This window comes from Brachyistius frenatus, unplaced genomic scaffold (assembly GCF_029030835.1).
Source record: "Brachyistius frenatus isolate BFR_SWC_R1_liver_20210118 unplaced genomic scaffold, ASM2903083v1 Contig_3, whole genome shotgun sequence".
NCBI classification, from domain to species: Eukaryota; Metazoa; Chordata; class Actinopteri; family Embiotocidae; genus Brachyistius; species Brachyistius frenatus.
The window spans coordinates 5,332,462-5,357,500 of NW_027210602.1; the positions used below are offsets into that span (position 1 = coordinate 5,332,462).

Here is a 25,039-nt window from a genome sequence, read left to right on the forward strand (position 1 = left end):
TCTGTGAGCTCTGGTGTCAGATATCAGGCACTGAACTGCTGCTGCTGCCTCCACAGGAAAAACAAGTGATAACACACTTTCTTTTGGGGAAAGTTTTGCACTGGCTCCACTCAGACTATAGATTTTATTATGCTGGCTGAATTTTACTGAAAATATGTTAGATTCTACAATGATCTAAGGATTTAGAAATGGTGGTGGATGTTTTCTCGTAAATAAATTATTTAATAAAATTTTTTAAAAAAAGATAAAATAATCATTATTTTGGAACTGATATTTCCTATAGAGACAGAATTGTATTTTAATATCGGGGGAAATTGAGGGGTGTGGTGGTGTTGGGACGATCTGGGTTTTAAGTGACAGAACTGAATGTGTCATTCATTCAAATGGGATACGGGCGTCTCTCTGGTTTTGGTAAACTGTTGCAACTTATATCCTTGCCTCCTCCAGTCCTTGTCCTTAGCCAAGAAACCGGAACCCCGAGTCCCTCCTCACTGCAGGCGTGCACCTTGCCACTGGTGTGTAAATGTGTGTGTAAAAACTGTAAAGTGCTTTGTAAACCTTTAAGGTAAAAAAAACAAGTGCACACTATAACTCAAAAAGAAAATAACATATAAGTAAACATGAAAATGTGTCAAAAAACAAATTTAAAAACATGAAACTATTCAGGTGAAAATATAAATTATATTCTGGGAATAGTCAACAGTCAACAGATTCAGGTTTGAAGTAAATTCAACTTTCATTTATTTACTGAAAATCTGTCCCATCATGTTACATTAAAAGTGTTGAGAAACACTTCTGGTGAAGAACAACTGTTAAAAACAACAACCAGGATGATGGTTTGACCCATTATAAACCTTGTAAAGTAAAATCCCAGAAGAGGAATGTGAAGTCACACCTGAAATGACCAACTAACAGCAGTAGATACTGTGAACCACTGTCATGCATTGAACTATATATCCTTAGTTATCTATGGTCGACTGTTATTCCTAAATTTTCAGAGCATATTGGTTATAGGCTATTTAACGCATCCTAACTTTCCCTGTGGGTGCTCAGCCTGCAACCCTCTGCTGCTTAAATTCAAGGAGTTTCTCTGAGTGCAGCTTATTGAATTAGTACAGGATGTCTCCAGGTTTCCAGGTTGAAAGGGTTTCCCTAGTCCAGAGAGAAAATACTGTGATCACAACCAACAGGTTTGGCAGCTTTTTTGGGGGGAACAGGTTAGCATACGGAGGAGCGAACCCATTAAAAGCTGCTAAATGTAGTATTGAACACTTTCATCCCAGATAGTATGAAAAAAGAAACTTTTTTACGAAGAAAAACCTTTGCCCTTAAATGCATTTCAAATATGCAAAAATTACATACAATTGCCACGATCTTGGTTCAGAGCCTCTATCATATGAAAGTGTCTGACCTCTGACCTCTCACCTGCCAGAGCAAAAAGACAGATGTCAACCTTTTAATAAAAAACATCTGGAAGGAAAGAAAACTGCGGAACTGCTTCTCAAATACGCAGAGATGGTCAAAAACAAACTAAAATGGGAACAACACAGGGATTCAAATTATAACACAAGCATGACAGTATCTGAGTCGTGTGGTTAAACATAAGAAGAAGGTCAAATTTCAAGCTGTAAAGAAAATCGAACTACTAAACTGATTCAGGGGCTGTGCCATCAAAACAATACTGAGAAGGTCATTCAAGTAAAAACAAACACATACTGAAATAAAAATCATTAAATTCATTCAGTCCGGCTTTTGAAGATTCAAAACGTCCAGTTTAATTATTTAAGGGAGTTCCCTGTCATTGTTTCTGTTGGGTTAAACGTGCTTCCCTGATGGATGGCTTCCATAAAGTGGTGATGCAGTGGGTGGAGTCACGCGATCCTGGAACCGGGAATCAAACGGCCATATTGAGAGCAGCTGTTTTAAATATCTGCCGAAGTCCTGCTGAGTTGCAAGACGTGCCTGGAGCGTGAGCAAAATTCCGTTACCGGTACATTCATCAGAGCTGGTCAGATAATCCAAGAAGTTGTCATGTGGCCTGTATTTTTTTTTATTTTCTTTTTTTAGAGTGGTTTATTTCCTCCAACGCTCGCACCAGGCGCAGGATCCATCACAAGTCTCCGAGGTTTTCTCTCTTAAAGGACAATAAGATGTTCTCCGTTACTGGAGGACAAACACATCCGTCACCCCTGTCTGACTCGCCCCGTGTCCTTGAGGCCTTTGTAGTCCAACCTCTCCCTTTATCTGCCTTCGGTCCTACTGGTTTTCGTCATATCTCTGCAGTGCGTCCTCCAGCTTGGCGGTGATCTTCTGGAAGAAGCCGATCTGCTGGAGCAGGTGGTGCTGCATCTGCGAGCGGAAGTCTCGTACACGTGTGCGGTGGAAGTGCTGGATTTCCGCCATCGTGGCGCAGGAAATGATGTTGCAGCGGTCGTGGAGGTCACCTTCCTGCTTCGGACAGTCTTTCACCTTGGTCAGTGCACCTGGTTAAAGATGGAGGACGGTGGGAGTTAGAGAGAGGGGAGAAGACAGAGAAAGTGCGCCAGGCATATTTCTGCACTGATGATATTCTTGATGATATGACAAAATACGGAAAAATATTTCCACATCGAGTTCCATAACAGTTTGCCTTCGAATATTCAGTAAAAAAAAACAACAACAAAAAAACATAGGACGTGGTTTGTTACCGTGGTTAGTTTGCTTATTGTTGCTATGCTTAGGTTACGCACTTTATATATGTCATACACTCCATATCGGTATGACATCACTTTGTCAACAAGTTGGAATATTTCCATTATCACGGTATTTTTTTTTATCATGTTAAAAACTGTCCAGATATTGCAAACGGTACGATATGGCACACTTCTAAAGAAAAATACCAAAATCAAAGGAAAATCAAAGGAAAATACTAAAACTCCAGCCCTGAAACATTACTTATTTGTCTATATAAAAGCCAGACGACGGTTATCTTAGCTCAACACAAAAAAAGGAAAAAAAAACAACTCAGCTTGACACTCATAATTGAAGTTTTTGTACAGTGGCTGAACTATTTCATTAGTGAACTTTTTTAGAAGTGCTATCATGAGATTTGAGATCTTTAAAGAGCAGCCATTTCCCTTTTCTTCTAGGTTTCGAGGTCTTCTAAGCTGAACTTGAGGCCTTCTGGCTTTAGCCTATTTAACAGCTGACCTAACTCATGACGAATAAAAACCGAAGTATATTTCTTAAGCGTGTCAAACTCTTTCATGAATCAACATCACAAGCTGAAGATAGGAGGATAGCTATGAGAAGCTAAAAGAGAGCTAACATTTTTGAAAAGATGATATTTAAACTGTGTGTAGCAGAATCATGTGGGGAAGAAAGAGAAGACATTTTGACTTGTCAAAGTCAGAAAAGCACAGGTGTTACTAATGACATAAATATCGACTAAATACAATTAGCAGTCATTTTTTATTTTCCATTTTCCATTTCGTACGCCCGTGCTTCTCCGTTTGCGTGTCTAAATGTCAAGCGCTGATTTGATAAGTGCTGCTCTTGTTTCTCATTTGTTTTACCATGTGGACAGCAGAGTGCAGAAAGATCGATTAAAGAAACCCTCAATGGGACGACCTTTGGTCAGTTACAAAAACTAGCACGGTAACATTGGCCGGCCTGGATGTGACGACAGGACTTTGGTTCTCTACAAAGGGAAGAGAAAGTCAATGTCTGGCATTTATTTTTTATGTTTAAACCACACCAATAAAATAAAATAAGCCAACTGTACAAATGGCAGTTAATGCGATTTTAAAGGAGCCAGACAAAATTCCATGAGGCCAATCATGACATTTCCTTTCATACTGCACAAATGAGCTACTCATTGCCTACTTTTTCCAGGTTTCCCAAAAGTTACCCAACGCCCAGTCATGACTCAGTATGTTTGGTGTGACAAACAAATTTTGGGGGGGGAAGTGGTGCAGTTTCAAAAGACCTGACTGATGAAGAGGAACTCAGACTTGAGCACTAACATGGCAGCATGTGGAGGAAATGATGAGCAAACTGGCCGGAGGCCGGCTGGAGTTCTCCAAACTAATCTCTCTTTCTGGATCTTTCACTCTCTCACAAAAAGAAACACACATCATACCTGCAAACCAACAAAATGAACTTGGACTTTGGTTTTCTCGCTGCCAAGGCGATTACAGAGCTGTAATCTGAGATACTGCTGTGGTGGTGGGAATTCTTCCACAGCTTCCTAACCGCCTCCACGCACACGCGCACCTCCCCTCTTGTTCCTTCAACCAGGAGGAAGGAGGAAAAAGGGGGAAGAAAAAGCGGAGGAGGGGAACCTAATCCTGAGACCGCTCCATTTTGCATTCCTGCAGTCCCAGGGCAACACAGGACAAGAGGCCCAGGAATCTCTGCTCATTCAAATCAAATCAGATGTAGCCTTTGGACCTCACAGACAGAACAAGCAGAGATGGCCGATACTGTACAGCGACATTTAGGTCAACGGAGCAGTCCATCAGAAGTGCCCTGGACCTTTTAATGTACTGCTAGTTTACCAATTCTTCTCGGTCAGTTGCTACTGTAGAAACTGTTCAGCACTATATGACATGGACAGATAGTTAAATGCAGGTCGATGTCTTTGAAAGCGTAAAACCTACGGAATCTAGTTTTCTTCAGTCTGTTGAGTCAACCGGTGTGATCCAATAGTTTATTTTTCCCAAATCTTCATCGAATCAACGGTTATGGAAACTGGGACCAAACCAGACATCTTTTATTAACGGCAGTTACTTTACAACCATGACAGCAGTGCTGACTTTGCATTATGGCAATGAGTTCATGGGTGTTACTCAGCAGTCAGTTTGAAAAAAAAAAAAAAACACCATTTCCTATGACTGCAGCAAAAAATTACTGAGTTTAGTAACGCAGTGTTACTCCAGTCTGTAGAGCTGCAATGACTGATTGACAGACAATTAATCACCAACTTTTTTGATAGTCCATTATTCACTTTGACCTTATTTTTTTAATGAGGAAATGCTAAAATTCTCTGATTCCAGCTTCGTAGATCGTGAAACTAATCAATAACTGCGGCCCTACTAGACATGTAGGGTCAATTTCACGACGTTTGTGTTAAGGACTGCCTTTGCATATTCATAACTTTGTTTCGCACTCATTTTACAACTTAAGTCAGATAAGTTACACTATGTTTCTGGTCTTTTTGGTTTATTTTATTGCTTATTGCTTGAAAGATTTAAATTAAATTTGCTGGAAAATTAAACCACTGACCAAATAATAAATTATTTACTTTTTGTGTGGATCAAATCATCTTAAAGTTTGAATCTACTGGATTAAATACTGTTCTCCTTTTCCACCATGAAACAACCTACTGTAGAAATGTTTGTTTTCTCATGAAGATTTACAAGCACAGGTTTCCAGGAACTAAACCACGCTGATAGAAAAATACGAGTGCTTATTGTGGGCGATTCTTTGAAATGTCCGAATGACCTGGGCGTGTGTTTATTCTGGGCCTGCTTTGATGGTAATGATGAGCGATGCATTGTTTTAGTTAAAGGTTACAGCTAGTTTGGTAAAGGTTTGGCTAAGACAGTTTCATACTGTTTAATTAAAAACAAATGTCCCCTGCCCGGTTTAGACACTACAGTCTTTTAGTTTTTGTAAGTGATCCTATTTCATAGAAAACACCACATCATGCTGATGTAACATTTACATATGAGCAAAGCTAAGAAATCAATTCAAACTTAATCTCATTACCTAAAGCTTAAAAAAAAAACAAGATGGAAAATGAGGGAAATGTACAACATTGTTGAGGGTTTGTGCTCTTTGTGGGACACAAAACAACGTGTTTTTTTTTTTTTTGTCAATTGGAAAGGAGGTGAAGTCCTGTCAGTCACTGCGTCTATTGCAATTCAGGCCCTCTCCATAGTTTGGAGCTGTGATTGTATCAAGAGAACAGAGCTCAGCGGACTATAGAAACAGTGCCTCTAGGTTTGGCAAATGCCTGGACTTTGCGTGCCAGAAGAAAATCCCTCCTCCCAACCTGCAGGGAACTAACAAGCTAACTCCTCAGAAAATCCTTTGTAAATGTGTGCGTGTGTGTGTGTGTGTGTGTGTGTGTGTGTGTGTGTGTGTGTGTGTGTGTGTGTGTGTGTGTGTGTTTTCATGTGAGCTAGTACAGGCCCTCTCAGTATACCCGGCGCGTTACAATGGACCAAGGGTTTCAGTTTTCGACCCAGATTGACAAAGCAACTCAGTAAATGAAAACAGATGTTACCCTTGGTTCGGAAACAGTCAGAATCTTGGTCTCTGTGTATTATCCTCCTTTGTATTGGCATGATTAAAAGATAGGAAGGCGACAGGCTGGATGGCTTTTAGAAACATCATAAAAAATATTTCGAATCCAAGTTAAACTCAATCAATGTTTGTCTCTTGCTTCACACAAATTTACCCCGCAGCACGGAAGTTGAGAGAACTTCATGTCTTGTTGCACCACTTGAACCACCTTAACCTCCCAGCAAACGAGTGTGCTGTGCCCAGTCTACATCTGTTTCCCTTCTCGCAAGCATACTGGAGGTTTAATGCATTTTTTTGTCAGTATGTAACTCCTTTAGCATTCCTCTTTCTTTGCTCACCACAACGCTGAACAAATTTTTTTCAGCAAGTCTGTTAACAAGTTCAGACTGATAAAAGCCTATTTACTGTATGTCATATATGGTTGAAATGCACTTATTAGTTAGTGTATGTATGTATATGTGCTCACTTTATTTTACAAACACTCGAGTTGTGCATTTGGATCCCACATGAACACGCGCGCACGCACGCACACACACACACACACACACTTCCCTACCTTTCTGCACATGGATTATGTCAGGGTAATTGGCCAGATGTCCTCTGTAGAGGTCCAGCAGGTCAGAAATGGGGTCCAGGTCCTGGCGCGGCTGCTCGGCAAAATACTCTCCAATCGCCTCGTAGGCATCGCCGGTGTAGGAGATGGCTTTGTTCAGGCCCACTGAGTAGGCCTGCTGGTCCAGCTCGAACGACTGTGCCAGGAGTTTGAAGGACTGTCCGACCTTCTGGTACTCCTTCTTGAACCCCGCAATCTGCTTGCGGGCAAAATCGTTGATGGTGGTGTTCACGACCACAATGTTCTCGTCCATCCGCTTGGTGAACGTCTTGAATCCTTCGATCTTGCTCTCGACTTCCTGAAGGTCCAGAGGGACGGCGGGTGTGCTGACGGAGACAAGACAGGAAAAATCATTTTTGACCTCGAGGCTTTCATTTGAAATTCCATCCATTCAAGAATTACACCATCTTTATTGCGCAAACATGTGAGAACAGATTATCCCTCTGTTCTTCTTATCTCCCCATCCACTGTCAGGCATTCTTTAAAACAAGAGCCTTCAGTTACGGCGCTTTGAAGTTTATAGTGTACCCTCTTTCCCTCAGCACACCACATCTTGTACTTCTACTTAAGTGAGTGATTGTCCACATTTCCTAAAATGCTTTGTGCAACCTCCAGAGAATGAGCTAGAACTGAATACCTTCAGTGTAAACATGTAATGTTGTTGGCACTCGAGCCACAAGAGTGTTTTTTTGAGTTAAGCACAGCAAAGCTAATAAAAAAAAAATCAGTGACCTCGGTTGCAGCAGCATTACATTCCAGTCTATTTCCTGCTCCTACCGGTGTAGAAGTTGGTCTCTCTGCCTCTTCGACAATAGATGTATCCTTGTGTGACTCGTAAATGCTGGTAGAAATTGGTCTGAAAGAAGCTCTGGGACTTCAAACGCCTTATATCAGCTTCTTAGTGTTTTAGACCACTGAACCACTGCTGCAACTCCACTGGTGCTGCTGGAAACATCAGGATGTGATGTCATCCTGGTATTTCATACATATAAACAGCAGTAACTCGTATAAATGAGTAAATCTTACAGTCTGTGGAAGCCGTGCAGGAAAAAAAGAAAAGCTTTGTTCACAGAATTTTTTTTTTTCCGTGCGCGACTCTTTACATCCAAGCAACAAGTGAGAGGCTTTTCAGTGTCTGCTCAGTACTCTTAACTTGTAATAAAAACAGAGACAGTCCCCCTCGAAAAAAAAAAACTACACCATCGGTCTTCTGTGCAAAAGGGCCTGTTACAAACCTTAGTTACATTTCAATGTTATGCAACTTCTGGGTCGTTTGTATCAATTCATGTTCATCACTGCATTCATATTCATGCAGTGGATTTGGGTCTGGTAATACCAGGCTAAACCAGGGGCGCTAATTTAGAAAACACTGTCACGGGTTGTGTTTGAGGGTAACAGACCTGTACGGTCGCAGGCCTTGTAAAAACATAGTAATCCAGGATTCAAACTCACAACCTCTGCCGTCACTGACCCAGTCTCCTACCTGATTGTGAGGAAGAAATTGGCCCCGACCAGCTCGTCCCTCTCCGCCTTTCTCTTGCCCTGTTTCCAGCCTTTCTCATCTGCCCCACATGTCAGGAAATGCTGGAAAACGTCACAGCGCGCCAGTACAGGGTGGCTGGTCATGTGGTTCATCCACCAGATCAGACCCTTCCTCCTCTTGGAGATGAAGTCTTCCTCAAAGCGGCCCGTGGCCTGTTTCTCCGGCAAGTGGGGCACCGAGATGACCGGGAAACGCTCTACAAGCCGAGCGTAGAGCCAGTCGAAATGTTTATACCTGCAGGGAAGAAGGTGGACGGGATAGGCAGGAGGAGCCATTGAGACGATTTGGGTGGATGAGAAAAGAGCTTGATTAAATGAGGGATAAAAGTAAATGGCAAAAGGAGTGAAACAGGAGTGGGGGGGGGGGGATACGAGGAGGGGAAGTGTAAGAACAGAAGAGTAGGATTAAAATGTAGTTGAAGTGACAGACCTACTGACAAGGAAACAATGTGAAGGGTTGAGGGGGAACTTCAGAAAGGAAAGAGGGGGGAGGGAGTCCAGTTGGCAAATGTCCACAGCTCTGTTTTTGCCATTATGCAGGGACAATTGCGGCCACAGGAAAAGCCACAGAAACATTTATTTTAAGAACATGGGGGGCCTCGGGAAACCTGTGGAGAACTAAAGGTGAGAGGATAAGAAAGAGGAGGAGGGAGACAGCCCGTACCTGCGGTTGACTTGTACACTGGTGTGCGTGGGAGTGAGGCCGTAGGACATGTAGCTCTTCATGCCTTTGAACTTGGTCTGCTTGGTGGGGTCGTCGATGGTGCACGTGAATGGGTAAGGGTCCTCCTGCCACTCCGGCCCATGCGTTCCCATCACCACGCAGATCCTGTCACCGTCTTTCACAAAAGCTGAGGCCTCCCCGAGCAGGAACGCCTCCCCTCCGGACTTAACGAAGGTGGAGAACCTGTTGAGGTTCCTCCCGACCGTGGCCGAGCTCTTGGCCTGCTGCTGATGCTGAGGCGCACCGCCACGCCCCGGCAGCGAGGTGGTGACCGGGTACAAGGGTGGAGTGCTGCCCAGACCCTGAGGTGCATCCACCGCAGGAGAGCCGTCATCCCAGTCGTCATCCCAGTCGTCATCGCTGCCCTGGCTGGTGTGGAAGCTGCCTCCGCCGCTTCCAACGCTGCCAGCTCCGAATCCCCTCGGAGACCGGGAGTCGGAGGACGGGTAGGAGGCCTGGGGCGTCGGGGTCTGGGCTTTGACTTTAGGCGAGGATAAGCCGTTGTTGTTGACGCTGGAGGTGATATGGTCCCTGATGATCTCAACATAGGAGGCAGGGAAGAGGCCAGCCTCCCCCTTGCTGTTCTCCCCCTCCAGCCAGCCATCCAGCTCCTCCTCACTGAACAGGGTCACCAGCTCGCTCTCTGTTATGGAGATCTCCCCTGGGTTTTCAGAGTGGAAATCATACAACACCCTAGCCTTCAACGCCATACTTTTTTTTTTTACTATTTCTAATACTACTTGTGTGTCTTACTAGTTCTGCGTCCTGTTTTTCCACTGCAAGTTTCCTCAAGAATAACTTCAGTCCCGGGAACAAACCTTCAGATCTCTCTGGAACTCAAATTGAATTCAGATTGCAGCAGCAGCAGCAGCAACAATATGTCTGCTTTTCCACTTTTGTTTTGTTTTTCTTGATCAAACAAGCTTGTGTCCGAGATCCACGCATAAAACAAGAAGAGGAACCCAGTCTCGTACCCGACACCCACCTCCTCTCTCTCTCTCTCTCTCTCTCTCTCTCTCTCTCTCTCCGCTCCTCTCCTCGGGTTTCAAATAACATTTGTTTCCATGCAAAACTTCATCCAAATCGGACAAAAGCTGTCTTGCCCACCCAAGCAAAGATATCAATTCAAGTTTAAAGATGACAAAACTTAGTCGCGTCGCTGTTTCATTCCTCCAGATAAAAGCCGGGGGAAAAAGTCCTTTCTTTTTTTCTTCTTCTTTCTTCCCCCCCCCCCTTCTCCGTCCCGAGATGCTTGTGAGCTAAAGGCAAGCAGTCTTAACACGTAAGTAGAGTGCAGGCTGGCTGAGCGCAGGGCGGAGCCACGAGCAAGTTCAGTCGAGTCACTTGAATGCATACATGGAAAGACGCATGAACTCACCGAGTATGTTTTGTGTGACTTAATGACTCATTCTCCTTTTTTTTTTTTGTAAACAAACTTGATTGCATGACTCACCGGTAAAAGTAGAACAACACAAATGGAAATATACATACAAAACGCAAACTCATAAATTACAAAAAATGTATGTGTTGGGGCTAAATAAAAAAAATATAAATAGTAAAAAAAAAACAACGATTAAAAAAAAGTCTAAAAAGTGTAGCCTTTATATTAAGGGTATTTAGAGGGTTGTTGTGGGGTTTTTTTTTTTAGTGTTGAATATAGTTTGTAGATATATTGTAATATTTCCTTTCTAAAAAAAATAATAATTCTGCTATAAAATCTATTTTTGTGAATATGAAATTTTACTAAGATAAAATATTTATGATGTAATACTGCTTTTGTTATGGCCTGAAGACATCACAAAAACCAAACAGTAAGATTTACTGCATCATTTTGGAACACGCCATCCACTGGATAGTATTTGAACACGCCTAAAACTAATTGAGCCTGTAAGAAATAGTATTTACAAATTATCTTCAATGAGCTTTGAAATATATGTAAGCAGTAAACGTTAATTAGGGGTTTTATATAGATTCATAGTGCTTGTATTGTTTATGTGACAAAGTTATAATGTCTTAAAGTCCTCTTTCAGTCAATGATAAGTCAATTGACCTGAATCAGACCCAAATTATTCAAAGCAAGAATATATACAAAACATATGGTGGGCCAGGGCCTTTAATTATGGATTTTTGCAGCTTTAATTAGTATATGGTAACGAATGAATTTCATTATTTTATTATTTATTTACTAACCCCTAATTATAGGAATCACTTTAACATATACAACATAGGCTATATAATCAAAATTATATATTATATTATATTATATTATATTATATTATATTATATTATATTATAATGCGTTTCCATATTTGGCCACGAGAGGCCAGTGTTACACTAGCCAGTGACAGCAAGCGACACTTCCTCCTCCTGTCCAGCTGCAGGCAGTAAACTCACTTTCACGTCGGATTCTGGTGACGTTAAACCTTCCAGACAAAGAATGTGACAATTAAACAACTGCTGGAGTGGTGTACACACGACATGGTAGTCATGATCACACATTACGAGAGTTACAACGCGGTTATTTTGCACTTGTTGTGTTTGAAGCGGCCGAGCTGTGCGGAATAAATGAGGACGTTGAGATGATATGAAGCCAGCTGAGCTGAGAGGCTTTTAATTTGAAATTAAATGAGGTATTTATGAGGCTTGTTTATGGGCTGAGAGGCTTTGTTCTCGTGCATGATTCAATCAGGAATTGTCTTTGGACAGGTATGAGTGACAGATTGAGAAAATGTAGGATTTTAGCCGGTTTTAATAAAGAAAATGAACATGGTATGATAATAACATGATGATTTAAGGTGTAACATGTTTATGTTTTTAATATGAATTTAAATGTAAGTCCATTTCGTTCTCTGTATACACATCACATATAGACACAGGCCTGTGGTATTTGACTAACTAACAAAGGCTATAGATTGTTTTTTTTAAATAAATGTTTAAATATTTTCCATCATTAATCAGTGACTTTGATCTACACCCTACAGTCAACGTTCTAAACTGATTAAAAGGCATTCAGTATTGACAAAAGCTGTAATTTGAAACTGTTCATAATGAAATATGTTCATAGAAAGAGCAACAAGTATTTATCTAGGGCCAAAAAAAAGAGGGAAAAACTGACTCCAAAATATTTTGATTATCAGCTTCAATGAAAATGTTATAATAATAATAATAATAATAATAATAATAATAACTTTATTTATATAGCACCTTCAAACACAGAGTTTACAAAGTGCTCTACAGAGAAGCAAAGCATAGTCAAATATAACGTCAATACCGGTAAACATTTAGGAAAACAGGAGGCAAAAAAAAAAGACCATACCATTAAGGTAATGAATACGACAAAACCAAACAAATAACCAAAACGAGCAAATGGAATAGAAAACAAACAAATAAATAAATGAATAAAATAAACAAACAGAAACAGGGGAACAAAAGAACTGCATAAAAGGACGACATCACTTAAAAAGCAATTCTATAAAAACGGGTTTTAAGAAATGATTTAAAAGAAGTTAATGATTCTGCAAGCCTTATCTCCTCAGGTAGGTCGTTCCAAAGTCGAGGGGCCCTGATGGCAAAAGCACGGTCACCCTTTGATTTAACTCTGGACTTTGGAACGGCCAGAAGGGCCCCACCGGAGGATCTAAGGCTGCGAGTTGGCTCATATGGGGCTAACGTTTCAACAATGTAGCTCGGGGCCAGACCCAGGCGGGCCTTAAAAGTGATCAGCAAAATCTTAAAAATCTATTCTAAAACCAACCGGGAGTCAGTGGAGAGAGGCCAGAGCTGGAGTAATGTGATGTCGTCTGTTAAAACCAGTAAGAAGCCGAGCTGCTGCATTCTGGACTAGTTGGAGGCGGGAGATACATTTTTGGTTTATGCCGGAAAGGAGGGAGTTGCAGTAATTGAGTCGAGAGAAAATGAGTGCGTGAATTACTTTTTCCAGGTCAGAGTGTGACAGTATGGGTTTGATTCTGGAGATGGTTCTTAATTGAAGGAAGCAGGACTGGACCATTTTTTTGATCTGTGTTTCAAAGCTTAACTGAGAGTCAAACATTCCTCCCAAGTTTCTGGCAACAGGTTTTAAATAAGCAGACGGGACCAAGTTGACCAAGTTATGTCCATTTATGGTAAGCTAATTATGCATTCATACCATAATGAAAAATGTCTAAAACCCAACAAATTCAATTGCATATGAACATGGTAAATAAACATAAATAAAAAAAACAACCCCGGCTTGTACTCAAAATCAAAAGAACTGAGTACTTCTTATACATTTCAGTCTATTTCCATTTGTTATTATCTCCGTTACATAACTGCAACATTGTCATAATTGTTGCATATTGTAGAAAAAGTGGACGAATGGCCTGTGTGGAGGTCTTCGCCCTGTGAGTGCCCCTCTGTTAGTGATTCAATTTGGCTTTGTTGAATCCTGATGACAAGTAGTGGAAGTATCGGTGGCTTGTAAAGAAGTGGTGTCTGTATAGGAGAAAAAATATTTTCTAAATTGTGGTTCTATCCTAAAGGAGGCATTTGGAGTTTAATCCCTTCTCCGAACTGGGTCCATTCAAGTTCGGGTCCAAGATTGAGAGTAAGGACAGCAAATCAAGATGGACAAACAGCCCAATATGTTTATTTTTTATAACTGATTATTAAAAAGTTAATGTAGGATGGGTAGAGGCAACACACTGAATGTGTACATTTTCAATAGTTTCTGTGCGAAAACAAGGTGAAGCAGCTGGAGGGAACAGCTGCAAAATGCAAATGGTGTTAGTAACATACAAAACAGACACTTGTAGGCATCAGAACAGGAAACCTTGATGTGGTGAATGCAAGTTTTTTTTTTTAAGCCTTAACAATTGCCATACACTTCACTAACAATGTCTGTGCTGCCAACACGTTGTTCTTCCTCTCTTCTTTAGATTTCCATCATGTCTAGCCCGCTTCAGACCACCTCTGACAGTCTTTGTAAACTCGTCCGCTGGGCTCACAGCCACGGCACCATCTGCAACCTCATCCCCAGCCTGCAGCACATCACCCGGGGTTCCTACGGCAATGTGCTGACACCAGACTCAGGTCCCCACGGCGGCAGCGTCCCGGTCGCTGCGTGGGGCTGCGGCGCCGGACACGCCTACCACTGGCCCATCAGTGACCACAGCAACAGCTACGGAGGCTCACCGAATACCAGCCAGGACCAGGAGAGGTTTGTTGGAGGACGTCAGTCCAATAAGGTGAGGTCGAGATGTGAGATTGATCTCAAATATTCAGATGGCATCACCAGGTCATACCATTGCAGCCACAAATTTTACATTTTTATTGGATTTTGGGATTCTGAAACTACAAAAAATACACCAGTTGTACCCTGTTCACAGGAGTGCAGTGGCATTTTTTACGATACCGTAGCACGTTTCTAAGGCTGTCAAATCACTGTTCCTCCGGTGGCAAGTTTATAAACAACAATAATGTATATTTCCATCACTTTAAGTTAGTAAAGGGAACAATGTAAACCTGTCATTTTCAACAGTTTCCACTCATCTGAAGGCCTGATTTCAGCCACAACAGGTTTCTACAAATGTTTCACAATAAAAGCCTTGTCAAGAAATGGGTTACTGTCTATTGAATTGCTAGAGGACTTTTAATTTGAAACAGATACAGGAAGTGTTGAGCTTTTATTAACAGCGTAATAAATGTAGTAACTTTAACAGGGTAAACGGGAGCAGATCAATCCAACTGTGGGCATTTTATTTCTTCACTTGAGGAAAACAGTGACGCTACACCATACCTCTACGTCTTGTAACAGTTTATGATGTATTCCGTCTTCAAATGCAGATGTTGAAGGAGGGAATCCATGAAAATGGATATCACCCACAAAGGTTTTTCACAGATTTCACAGGCTCAGTAGTTCCCCCGACACCAATCAAGCTGAACTAAAATTGGTGTCGTGTCCCTTTAAAATCCAAACTTAAGCATTTACACTGATTTTGTATGTTATGTTAGTTCAAGCCTGTGATGAACCAGCGATACATAATAGACATTGAGATTCAGTTATAACTTTAACTCCTCATCTGTTCTCTCTTTTAGACAGCAACAAGGATGTCATGTGACTTCTCCTGTAGCGAACCAGCATCGGACGGGGAGGAGTTCAGCAGCCGAGTGTTTGACATCGCTGCATGTGATTCGTCAGCCACAGACGAGGATGGCGAATATGACCCCCGCCCATCCAGGAAAAGAGGCGGGGCGCTAAGAGGAGCCGTTACAGGAAAGAAGGTCAAGCAGGAGGCTGAGGATTGTGACATCTTTTCTGACATGGTTGGCACAGGGCTAGCAGAAACAAGTGCTGCCAGTCTTTCACGGACTTGTCAGGCACCAAGCACAGACTCTCAAATCACACGCAAAATGTCGTCCAACAAGCCCCTCCCACCCTGCCCTCCGCCTCAGCATGGACAACGTCTGGGATGTGAGGGATTAGTGGACACAGAGATGGAGCTGCTGGGAGGAGGCACCTGCGCCACAGGGACCACGGAGCAGGCCGAAGGATGCAGCTCCGCCACAGAGACTACAGAGAAGACTGCAGGTAGGATAGGATGTTGAGTTGCATCAGTGGGAATAAAACTTGAAAATATGATAAGAAAACAGTTTCTGTCTGACTTTTGGGTTGCTTACTGCTGTCGTTGACAATTTATGTTTCTGTGTGTGAAACTGAAGGCGACCAGAGTGAGTTGGAGAAGCTGCGAGTTTTACTATTTACAGAACGCAACCGTAACCAGCAGATGACAGAGCTGATCTCCAGCCTGAAGCAGGACAAAGAGCTGCTGCAACATGAACTCACCAAGAAAGCTGAACTCATCTATGACTTCCTGCAGGACAAACTGCGGCCAGGTAGACGAATGAGTTAATACGTTGTTTGTACCCTTACAAAGTTATTGCGATGCTGAAAGTGCATTGTAGTGCTTTTGAAATAATATTATCAGCTTGTCAGTACTTTGAAATAAAATTCATTTATTGTATATTTAACGCAAAATGCTTGAAAAAAAAAAGATAGAAAAGAAATTAAAAATAATACTCCATTACTACAAAGTATAATCCTGTTTCTTGCTACACTGCATTAAAGTTTGTTGGTATTGTTAAGTCTTCACGGAGTTCAGTCCTCATTTTTCTCTCTTCACTTCCCAGAGAAGAGGTGGCCTCGCAGCTCTAATCAGGTGGAACCGGGAAGTTCACACATGACCTCTTCTGAACACGTGGCCGGGTTTGATTCGCCGACACTGTTTGTCTCATTCGAGGAGATGGAGCTTCCCCCTCTGGAGCCCCACCGCACCCTGAAGAGCAAGAGGAGCCGGGACGGAGAAAACACCAGAGTCAGGAGTAAGGACATAACACAACACACCATGCTGATAGAAGTGCCATACTGTGTGTGTTAGAAACGATAGTGAAATGGAGTGACGGTTGCTCCTGTTCCTCTCCTCTCAAGTGAAAAACGTGGTGGGTGTGATTGCCCGCTACATGGCCGCCCTGCAGGAGTTCCGCCGCAGCGTCTCCATGAAGGTGGCCTTCGATCGGGTCGGCGTGGACCGCAACACGATCTCCCGTACAGCAGCCATAGCCGAGCTCAGTCTGGCCGCCCCCGAGGTGTTTCACGCACTGGCACCGTGGGACGAGAAGGAGGAGACGCTGGCGCATTACGCCCACCGCTGCCGACAGGCGATGGACGACACCATCAAGGCCAAGATCAAAACGATGAAGGCTAAAGGAGAACTGCTGCCCATTGTGTCAAAGTGACTTGCTGACTCCTTGTGACTGAATCAGAGGCCTTCAAAACCCCTGCTCACTTCCTGAATGAAAAAGAAATCAAAACACAAAACGTCATGTCGAAGAAAGAGCCCGTACTTCTGATCATACAATGTGGTAGCACCTCTGCTACCAAGGATGTAGAAAAAGGTCTTTTTGCCTCCCATCCAATGGATTTCTCGTATGGTTGTGAAACATCGGAACAAAACTGAGACCAGAACTGATGTGTCAAGTCTGCTCAGAGTTCATTATGATGAAGTTCCAACTCCGTGAATTTCAACAGCATCAGTATGAAGCTGTGAATCTGTGGTGGCCACTCAAACCTCTGTATACTAAATAAGTGTTTCCAGTGCATAGTCTGATCAGTGAACATTTTTTTATGCATGGTAATATGCAGTACTTCTGTGGTTTGAGCCACTGATCGCTGTTTTACAAATAAAGCACTAAAAACAAGGTGTATAATGAAGTCAAGAAAGTCATATATCATTTTAGAAAGGAAAACAGCCAATCGGCATGCTTGTCTTAATCTGGCAACATACACCTGGATGAAGGAGTATTAAAGTCCAACTCCTGGCAAATCCTGAAAAAACTAATCTCAACATGTCAAAATGACATATGAAGACATTTTCAGTCTTTCTGATGGGTCCATTTATTCGTCTGTATTAGATCCAGTGTGTGTTAATTCATACTTAATGCAGAAATTTAAGGAAAACCTCAAGAAAAAACAAAGATTAGAATGAATTTAATTCTTTTTTTTAATAAACACTGAAAACAGTTGAATGTAACACTTTTATTATCCAAAGATGAATACAAATCAATTACAAATGTAAAAAAACCTGAAAGGGTGTGCATTTTATGGAAAGCAGTGGGACTGCTACCGTGATAGAAACAGAGTGGGGAAGCCTTTACGGCACTCCTGCAGTTTGTCTTTAGCTCCTCGGCAACTTAACTGGATGTTTCATAGCTATCTGGAACCTTCTTCCGACTGTTTAGAAAACTTCCCTAAAATCAGCAGCCAGCTTGTTGGTCTGGAAAATGCAAAGGAGAAAAGACTCACAGTCCCCTGAGATCGTTTACAAGGTAACACACAACTGTCCCATTAATCAAGGACTTAAAAAGACAAAAGTGGGAGAGACTAAGGTTTCATGTGCACACATGTTCCACAACTTTTGTCTCACACTGGAGGGCAGCAAGAGGAGAGAGGTCAGGGGTGAAAAGGTCACGACTCAGGCTCCAGGCGAGGAAGAACGGGGAGGATGAGGTTCCCGAACGAGGAGTCCTGGGTGATGAAGAAGCCTGACGAATGTGTGTGTGCATGCTGCAAGAGGAGGCACAGTCAGGAAAAGATTTGTGTTCCTGTGGCCGTATGAGGACTTTTTACAGGTGCTATTCACACTTTAATATCATCTAAAAAAAAAAGAATACGTCATTTATTGTGCTGCTTGTTACTTTGTGAAAAGGCTGTGCAAATAGATATTAAGTCACACTCAAGGTGGTTTTGGGCCTCACCTGCAAGGCAGCTTTCTGCTGAGCAGCGATGTGTTGCTGCTCTGCATTGTCTCTAAACTCCTTCAGACTCGGTCTGGACAGTGAGATGCTGCAGGACAAGAGGGAGGAGAGAGATGAAGGACGAGAGACGGATGTTTATAACATGAGATTGGAAATGTTTTCACTTATGCCTCCTGTGTTCTTATCAAAATAAAAACAAAAAAAAAACGTTTTGATATTGGCTAGAGAGGAACTGCCTTTCAGATTACGGTACAGCATCCGCACCTGGCTCCAGGAGTGTTCATGGACTGACTCTGTATCAGCCGCTTCCTCTCCTTCTCCAGTTCAGCCAGGATTGCTACCCGGGCCTTGTTCGGGACTGCATGGAGAGAAACGATGGTGGTCAAAAGCTGGGGTGAGGGACTGAACATTATTTATCACCTAGCATCTCTTAATTCATCTAATAATGGCCAACATTTTGAGAGAATGCTGGTGACTTTTAACTACTAAATAACAAATGCTAATCTGTAGATGAACAGGTATAAAATTTGTACTACAGGGGTAAAATATATATTTATAATTGAATGCTTTACAGTGCAGTATATGTAGGATTAAAATACCACTTTGTTTTTATATCATATTTATTACAAGATTAACTAAAAAAAAAAAAAAAAATGAAAATCCCGAAGATTTTAATCACTCATGTCGGGCTGTGCCTGACCCCAAATCTTGTCAGTCTGCCTCCATATGTTTCATTTATTAACTTTTTTAATTTTTTTAAATTTTTCATATGGACTAATTAAAAATCCGCAGCACTCCTTTGCCTGCGGCCTCCAACGGATGATTTAACTCACCAACTTCTCTAAGATGGTAGGTTGAAAAGTTCATATAATGGAAAGCTTCAAGACAGTTTACATTTCCTCAAAGCGGTCCAGGAGAGCCGGAAAAGCTCAGGGGACCCGGGATTTGTAGCTACGCCCCTGGAGTCTGGAGCTGACACAGACCGACACGGACAAAGAACTTCATTATCAACATCGTTTGGGCCAAAGCAAAAACCATTACCTTGTCCCGGAGGATTAGTAGCCATGTGAGGGGAAGGCAGCAAAAAAAAAAAAAAAAAAAAAAAAAAAAAAAAAAAAGCAGGTCAAGACAACAAGCAGCCAAATGGATTATATTTCTGGTTTGAATTATGTGTTTCCTTCTCCGGGCTAATGTTGCAACACTGCTGGATGATAACGGACAAAGATTAAAAAAAATAAATAAATAAATAAAAAAACCCTCCTCGATGGTAAATCTGAGTTAAAGTTGAACAGAATAAGTTACACAGTGTTAGGTGAGGGCCACCTCTGTCGCAGCAGCTGGAAGTTTAAAATAACAATAAAACTATCGATGGTGAAACGTGACGTCCGCCGTATTTTGCTTCTTGAAGCGGTGTCTGTTAGATAGGACTTGACGAGACGAGGTCTCACTCTGATCCTATTTTTCGGTGATCGCGATTTTATGAATGGCACACGAGTGGCGGAATGAGAGATACTACCTAAAAGTGAGCTCTTCAAACATCATAATAGGGTCACCATCTGGAGTCTAGATAACAAAACAAAAAATAACAAAATAAATGTACGCATTCAAAAATACAATATGCAACCTAAAATCTTAAATTTACAGTATATGTTCAGTATATCCACAAATTATTTATTCTGATTGCTAATAGCGCACATGTTACCCCTGAACTCATCAATAAATGTGTGCTGAACTTTTGGAGTAGTACTTTGACAAATAAATAGATATGTAAATACAAAAACTTTGATCTTGACTTTTGGAGTAGTACTTTGACAAATAAATAGATATGTAAATACAAATCTTAATTTAAAAGCCAGTTCATGAGTTTCTTTAGCAGATGTAATTTGCTCAGTTGGCATGGAGGTACAGTAGTTTGACAAAAGTGACAGCGAGTGACAGAGACATCTTTTGACCATGAGATGGTTATGAGCTCTGGGAAATAATCTAGAAAGGACACCTTGAATTTGAAAAAATAAATTAAAAAAAAAATGCAAATAATTATTGACTTTTTATTTATAATTGTATTCATATGGACCACTTTTGAGATGAAGCTCCACTGTATTTTGTGTGGTCCCTTGTGATGTTGAGAGCTCGTCATTTTGGCGACGGTAGGCCGAGTAAAATCAGTTTGACTGATTAGTTGATCGACGCTGTCAATAGACGATCTTTAGAGTTTCATTTCTTCGCTTCTTGTCACGTGACGGACATGTTTACTTCCGGGCTCTCTCGCAGTTTAACATCCGGAGCTGCGCAGTAGTAGTCAGCTGACAGTTGAGCTCAACTAGCGGCTGTAACATCTCAACTGAAGAGACGGAGGAGGAAAAAAAAAAAAAAAAAAAAAAAAAAAGCCCCTCTCTGCTTTTTTTACTTAACCGGAGAACCGGACAGCGGTTACCCACAACACCCGGCCACGTCTTCGCGCCTTCCTCAAGATGAGTGTCGGCGCTCCGAAAGGCCTGGCCAGCTCGGGGCGGAAGCCAATCACGGAGATCCTCCACCCGCTTTCCGCCGCCGAGGAGCCTCTCTCCCCGGGGCCAGATGTCACCGTTACCGTCGAAGGCGACAAGGTAGGACCTGCCGGGGGGATCACCGAGACCGGTCCGACGGTTTACCAAACGAAACTCTCGCTGACTAACCCTGTTTTCCCGCTGGCACTAAGTGTCTCTAGGCAAAAACCCGTCAAGTAAGTAGCAACAAAGTTTAAAGGAGAAATCCGAAAAAAAGAAAAGAAAAGACGAGCCACCGTCTGTTCGTCTTTTCACTTGTTGTTTTGCCTCCCGAGGTTTAGTGCTCACGGTTGGAGGCTGGAGTCGAGGAACATCCACCTTTTACAGTTAAATGGACAAACTCAGCATTTTAACACGGCAACGAAACTACAAAGTATTAAAACCAACGAGCAGAAAAAATAAAAAATAACTCCTAAATTCACAACAACAACAAAACAAACAGGAGTAATGTGTTTACACCATTGAAGGATCAGGTGTTGCACGGTTTGGTTGAGCAACACTTCCCTCTTATTTTGAAAAAAAAAGAAAGAAAGGGTTTTATATCCTTATCAGCCTTGGTGTGTGCTGTGTAAACAAAGACAGACCATGCAAACAAATCACATGGCTTTTATTCGTCCTGCTGATGTTTGTTCATGAGACCAACTAGCAGCTGTGGGGATCACTGTGGAGCTGCAGTTCATTATTGACCGCAGAAGAAGCTGTGAAAACGTAGGAGAAGCTCAGTCTTTTCCTTTGCCTTTCCTTGTCTTTCCTCGCCATACACACTACTTATCCGGAGGGGGATTTTGTTCTGGTCCCAGTCAAACAATTTGTCAGCACATTTTAATCAAATCTGGTGGAAAGGCCACGGGGGCCGGAGAGCAGGGGGATGAGTTCCCTGGTCGGCGACCCGAATGAATGCATGTCCTGAATTCGTTAATGATTTCTGAACACAACTTCACTATTTTCACCTTTTCTGCTATTTTCTAACGAACTACGGTGCTTTCAAGAATGGAAAACAATCTGCCACTCAAATCTCCTGATGGTCGTGATTTAGTTTGGACAATAATTGATTTAAATATATCTATTTATATATATATATATATATGCAGCTTCTATAAGAAAGCAGAGTGCACTTATTATGTGATGTATAGTTTTTTTTTAAATTAAAACTATATTATTAGATTACTCTTGTCATTTTTATTTAGATCCTCGTCCAAAAAAACCCCGATCTGTTCCCTTCAGGCTCCACTTGAATACAGTTCATAGTATTTTGGTAAACACGGTGTGATGTATCGTGTCAATATCTTGCAGCTGCAGTTTCTGAACACCTCGCACAGACATTTTTTTAAAAAATCTGGAGTTTGCTGTTTATGACTGATAATGACATAATTGACTCGATCCCACGACATCAATAATATATTTTAGAGCTGCAACGATTAGTAGATGAATTGATTTGGTCGATAGAGAAACAAAATAATCGTGAACATTATCTTGATTCCGGCACATCTTGAGTGTTGATATTTTCGGGTTCCTTTAAAGTCCTCTACGATTACAAACTTTCTGGTTGTGGGCTGTTGGTTGGATATTTTGCACGCTGGCTCAGAGACGCACCGTGGTGGCTTGAACACGGCCGTCTTTATGTTTTTCCGCGCTTTCCTGCTGTGACCGAGGTTGACAACACAACTATCATGATCACAACGCCGATTCTCGATATTCATCTCCCATCGGGGTGATCTTTTCAAATTCTTTTTCGCTGTCCGCCTGAGTGCGGCTCTTCTTTCTGTGGCCTGCTTGTTCATTCGCAGAGACGTAATGATGCGACGCAATTATGTGAACTGTGATTACCAGAGCAGGATAGCGCCACAGCGTTAAAAAAAAAAGAAAGAAAAGAGCACTTCCAATGACAGCAGCCTGTTTGGACTCTGTGTGTGTGTGTGTGTGTGTGTGTGTGTGTGTGTGTGTGTGTGTGTGTGTGTGTGTGTGTGTGTGTGTGTGTGTGTTTGAGAGCAGAGACCGAGTGGTAGCACTTTTGGTGACACTGATTGACTCGGAAAGTTGCACACATGCACACTTCAGGGTGATTAGGGTTGAACATTAGCTTGTGTCCTCTCTCTGCACCTGAACCTGTTTCAGGAAGAAAGTAGGTCCTTCCTTTGTGTGTGTGTGTGTGTGTGTGTGTGTGTGTGTGTGTGTGTGTGTGGTAACTGCTTAGAAATGTTGTCAAACTTTCAGATAAAATCAAATGTGGCAGGACAAGTTTGTAGTGAGAGATTTGTTCGGAAGATGTCATTTAAGTCGTGTAAGAAGAATTTTTATGACACATTCACTTCTCTCCTGCGCTGTTTACATTTTGTTTGCCATCGCTGCTGCTGTTCTGCAGAATCATTTATTGATGTGCAGTGGAATATTTCTGCACTGATCATGGTTTTACTCTTGCTTCTCAACATAGAAATGTGTTTTATATATATATATATATATATATATATATCCTTAAGAGAAAAATTATGTCATTAAACAGCATCAAGAAAAATAAAAATCAACCCCTATAATCCTATTTTTATTTTCTAATGGCATCTCCAAATGCTCACAGGTCCTTATTTGAGGAGACACTCTGCACAGCTTCTTCTTTGGTCCACTTATTTGCTTTTTTTTTTTTGAGCAGCCTTAATGTGTTTGACTTGAGCCTTCAGAGGAAATGTGTTATATGGTCTCTATGAGAAATTGAAAGTGCCAGGATGATGATGGTATTTTACACTGCTGTGCCTCTAAAATATCTTTGAATGGTCTGTAAATAGTTGTATACGAGTAATATTGATCAGATCTGTGTTCGTAGCTCTATATACTAAAGTTAAATCCCGTGTCATTGATAAAACTCTCTGATGTCAGCTTCTTCAATGTAATTTGTTCTGGTTCCTTTTGTCTTCCATGGTAATAAACTTAATAACTTGGTTGTGGCCTGTTGGTCGGGACAAAACAAGACATTTAAGGCAGCAACTTGAAAATCACTGCTCGACATTTTCCACCATTTTCTGACTTTAAAAAAAAAAAAAAACAGCTGATTGATTAATACAGAAAATATTGACAGATTAATTGATAATGGAAAATTATATTTTAGCTACGACAAGAAATGTTTGCATCCATTGATTCAATCATATCCTGAAGTAGATGGAGGTTTTCATTTGAACGTGTCACGGTAGAAAAAGTAGAAGCATAAATAACACAGTTACCGATGGCTGAATTCCTCTTAGCTGCTTTAGTTTGACTGATCGAGAAAATAATTGATGTATTAAGCGATAATGATAATAACCAATAGCTGCAGCCCTATAATGCACAAAACACCACATGTCTCACATCACTGGTACCTTACATGTAAACTTACTCATCTTCATAAAAAGCAAAAACAGTTAACAATTCTTCAAAAAAAAAAAAAAAATTAAATTAAATGAACTGTTTTGTAGTCCGCCTCCAGCTGGTGTAACTAAACCTCGTTTTGGTGTTTTTTTGTTGTTGTTGTTGGTGTTTTTAAGAATGTGAACATATATTTCCATATTTCTCTCCACTTGTCCGTCATTTAATTAGCAGGGCGATGCAGGAGATGGAGGGCGCAAACGCAGCCCGAACAAGAGCTCCATTGACAGACAAACAACTGCATCAGCATCAGAATCAATCTCATCTATCGAGCTCTTTGTTTGCAGCTTTTCCCTGGATTTGATGTCGGCGTGTGCGTGTTATGTCTGTCCACGCAGGAACCGGGGTTGACCAACGGCACGCCGGTCGAGACGCCGAGTCCCGCCTCCGCGTCGTTGCTCTTCAACAGGCTGCAGCTGGACAATGACTCCGAAGCGGACGGCCGGGACCCCTACGCCACCGCGGAAACCCGGGACCTTTTCGTCACGGTCGACGACCCAAAGAAGCACGTCTCCACCATGGAGACCTACATCACCTACAGAGTCTCCACCAAGGTCTGCTATTGGCTGGTGTCATGGTAACGCTACCTGGTTTCCGACATGCGGTGAAACGTCCCGTCCAGCAGGATGGTTGTTTCTGCGT

General features: G+C 41.8%; 4 protein-coding genes across 7 annotated transcripts in view; 2 read left to right on the forward strand and 2 right to left on the reverse strand.

Annotated features, from left to right (window-relative positions):
• Nucleotides 1–701: 701 nt before the first annotated feature.
• Nucleotides 702–10,167, reverse strand: LOC138624347 (sorting nexin-18-like). Its single transcript, XM_069704464.1, has 4 exons — nt 9,111–10,167; nt 8,388–8,681; nt 6,848–7,230; nt 702–2,483 (listed from the first exon to the last, which is right to left on the reverse strand). The coding sequence occupies exons 1-4, from the start codon at nt 9,878–9,880 to the stop codon at nt 2,257–2,259; spliced, it is 1,674 nt and encodes a 557-aa protein (XP_069560565.1). The 5' UTR covers nt 9,881–10,167; the 3' UTR covers nt 702–2,256.
• A 1,476-nt stretch (nt 10,168–11,643) lies between these two features.
• Nucleotides 11,644–17,499, forward strand: LOC138624268 (uncharacterized). Of its 3 annotated transcripts, XM_069704295.1 has the most exons (7): nt 11,644–11,800; nt 13,232–13,294; nt 14,087–14,395; nt 15,246–15,738; nt 15,870–16,043; nt 16,338–16,529; nt 16,636–17,499. In XM_069704295.1, exons 2-7 carry the CDS (start codon nt 13,292–13,294, stop codon nt 16,941–16,943), a joined length of 1,479 nt encoding a protein of 492 aa, XP_069560396.1. In that variant the 5' UTR covers nt 11,644–11,800; nt 13,232–13,291; the 3' UTR covers nt 16,944–17,499. The 3 variants fall into 3 exon arrangements, with proteins under 3 accessions (XP_069560396.1, XP_069560387.1, XP_069560405.1); XM_069704286.1 differs by having other exon boundaries at nt 11,644–13,294; XM_069704304.1 differs by lacking the exon at nt 13,232–13,294.
• A 228-nt stretch (nt 17,500–17,727) lies between these two features.
• On the reverse strand, nt 17,728–20,090 carry inip (ints3 and nabp interacting protein). 2 transcript variants are annotated; one of them, XM_069707120.1, is made up of 4 exons: nt 19,503–20,090; nt 18,726–18,819; nt 18,462–18,549; nt 17,728–18,270 (listed from the first exon to the last, which is right to left on the reverse strand). In XM_069707120.1, the coding sequence occupies exons 1-4, from the start codon at nt 19,525–19,527 to the stop codon at nt 18,172–18,174; spliced, it is 306 nt and encodes a 101-aa protein (XP_069563221.1). In that variant the 5' UTR covers nt 19,528–20,090; the 3' UTR covers nt 17,728–18,171. The 2 variants fall into 2 exon arrangements, with proteins under 2 accessions (XP_069563221.1, XP_069563211.1); XM_069707110.1 differs by lacking the exon at nt 19,503–20,090 and adding an exon at nt 19,295–19,496.
• A 664-nt stretch (nt 20,091–20,754) lies between these two features.
• snx30 (sorting nexin family member 30) overlaps nt 20,755–25,039 on the forward strand; it is an 11,630-nt gene continuing 7,345 nt past the window's right edge. The window contains exons 1-2 of the mRNA XM_069704555.1: nt 20,755–21,067; nt 24,736–24,951. Of these exons, the coding sequence (XP_069560656.1) occupies nt 20,933–21,067; nt 24,736–24,951 (351 nt within the window). The 5' untranslated portion in view covers nt 20,755–20,932. The remainder of the gene's footprint in view (nt 21,068–24,735; nt 24,952–25,039) is intronic.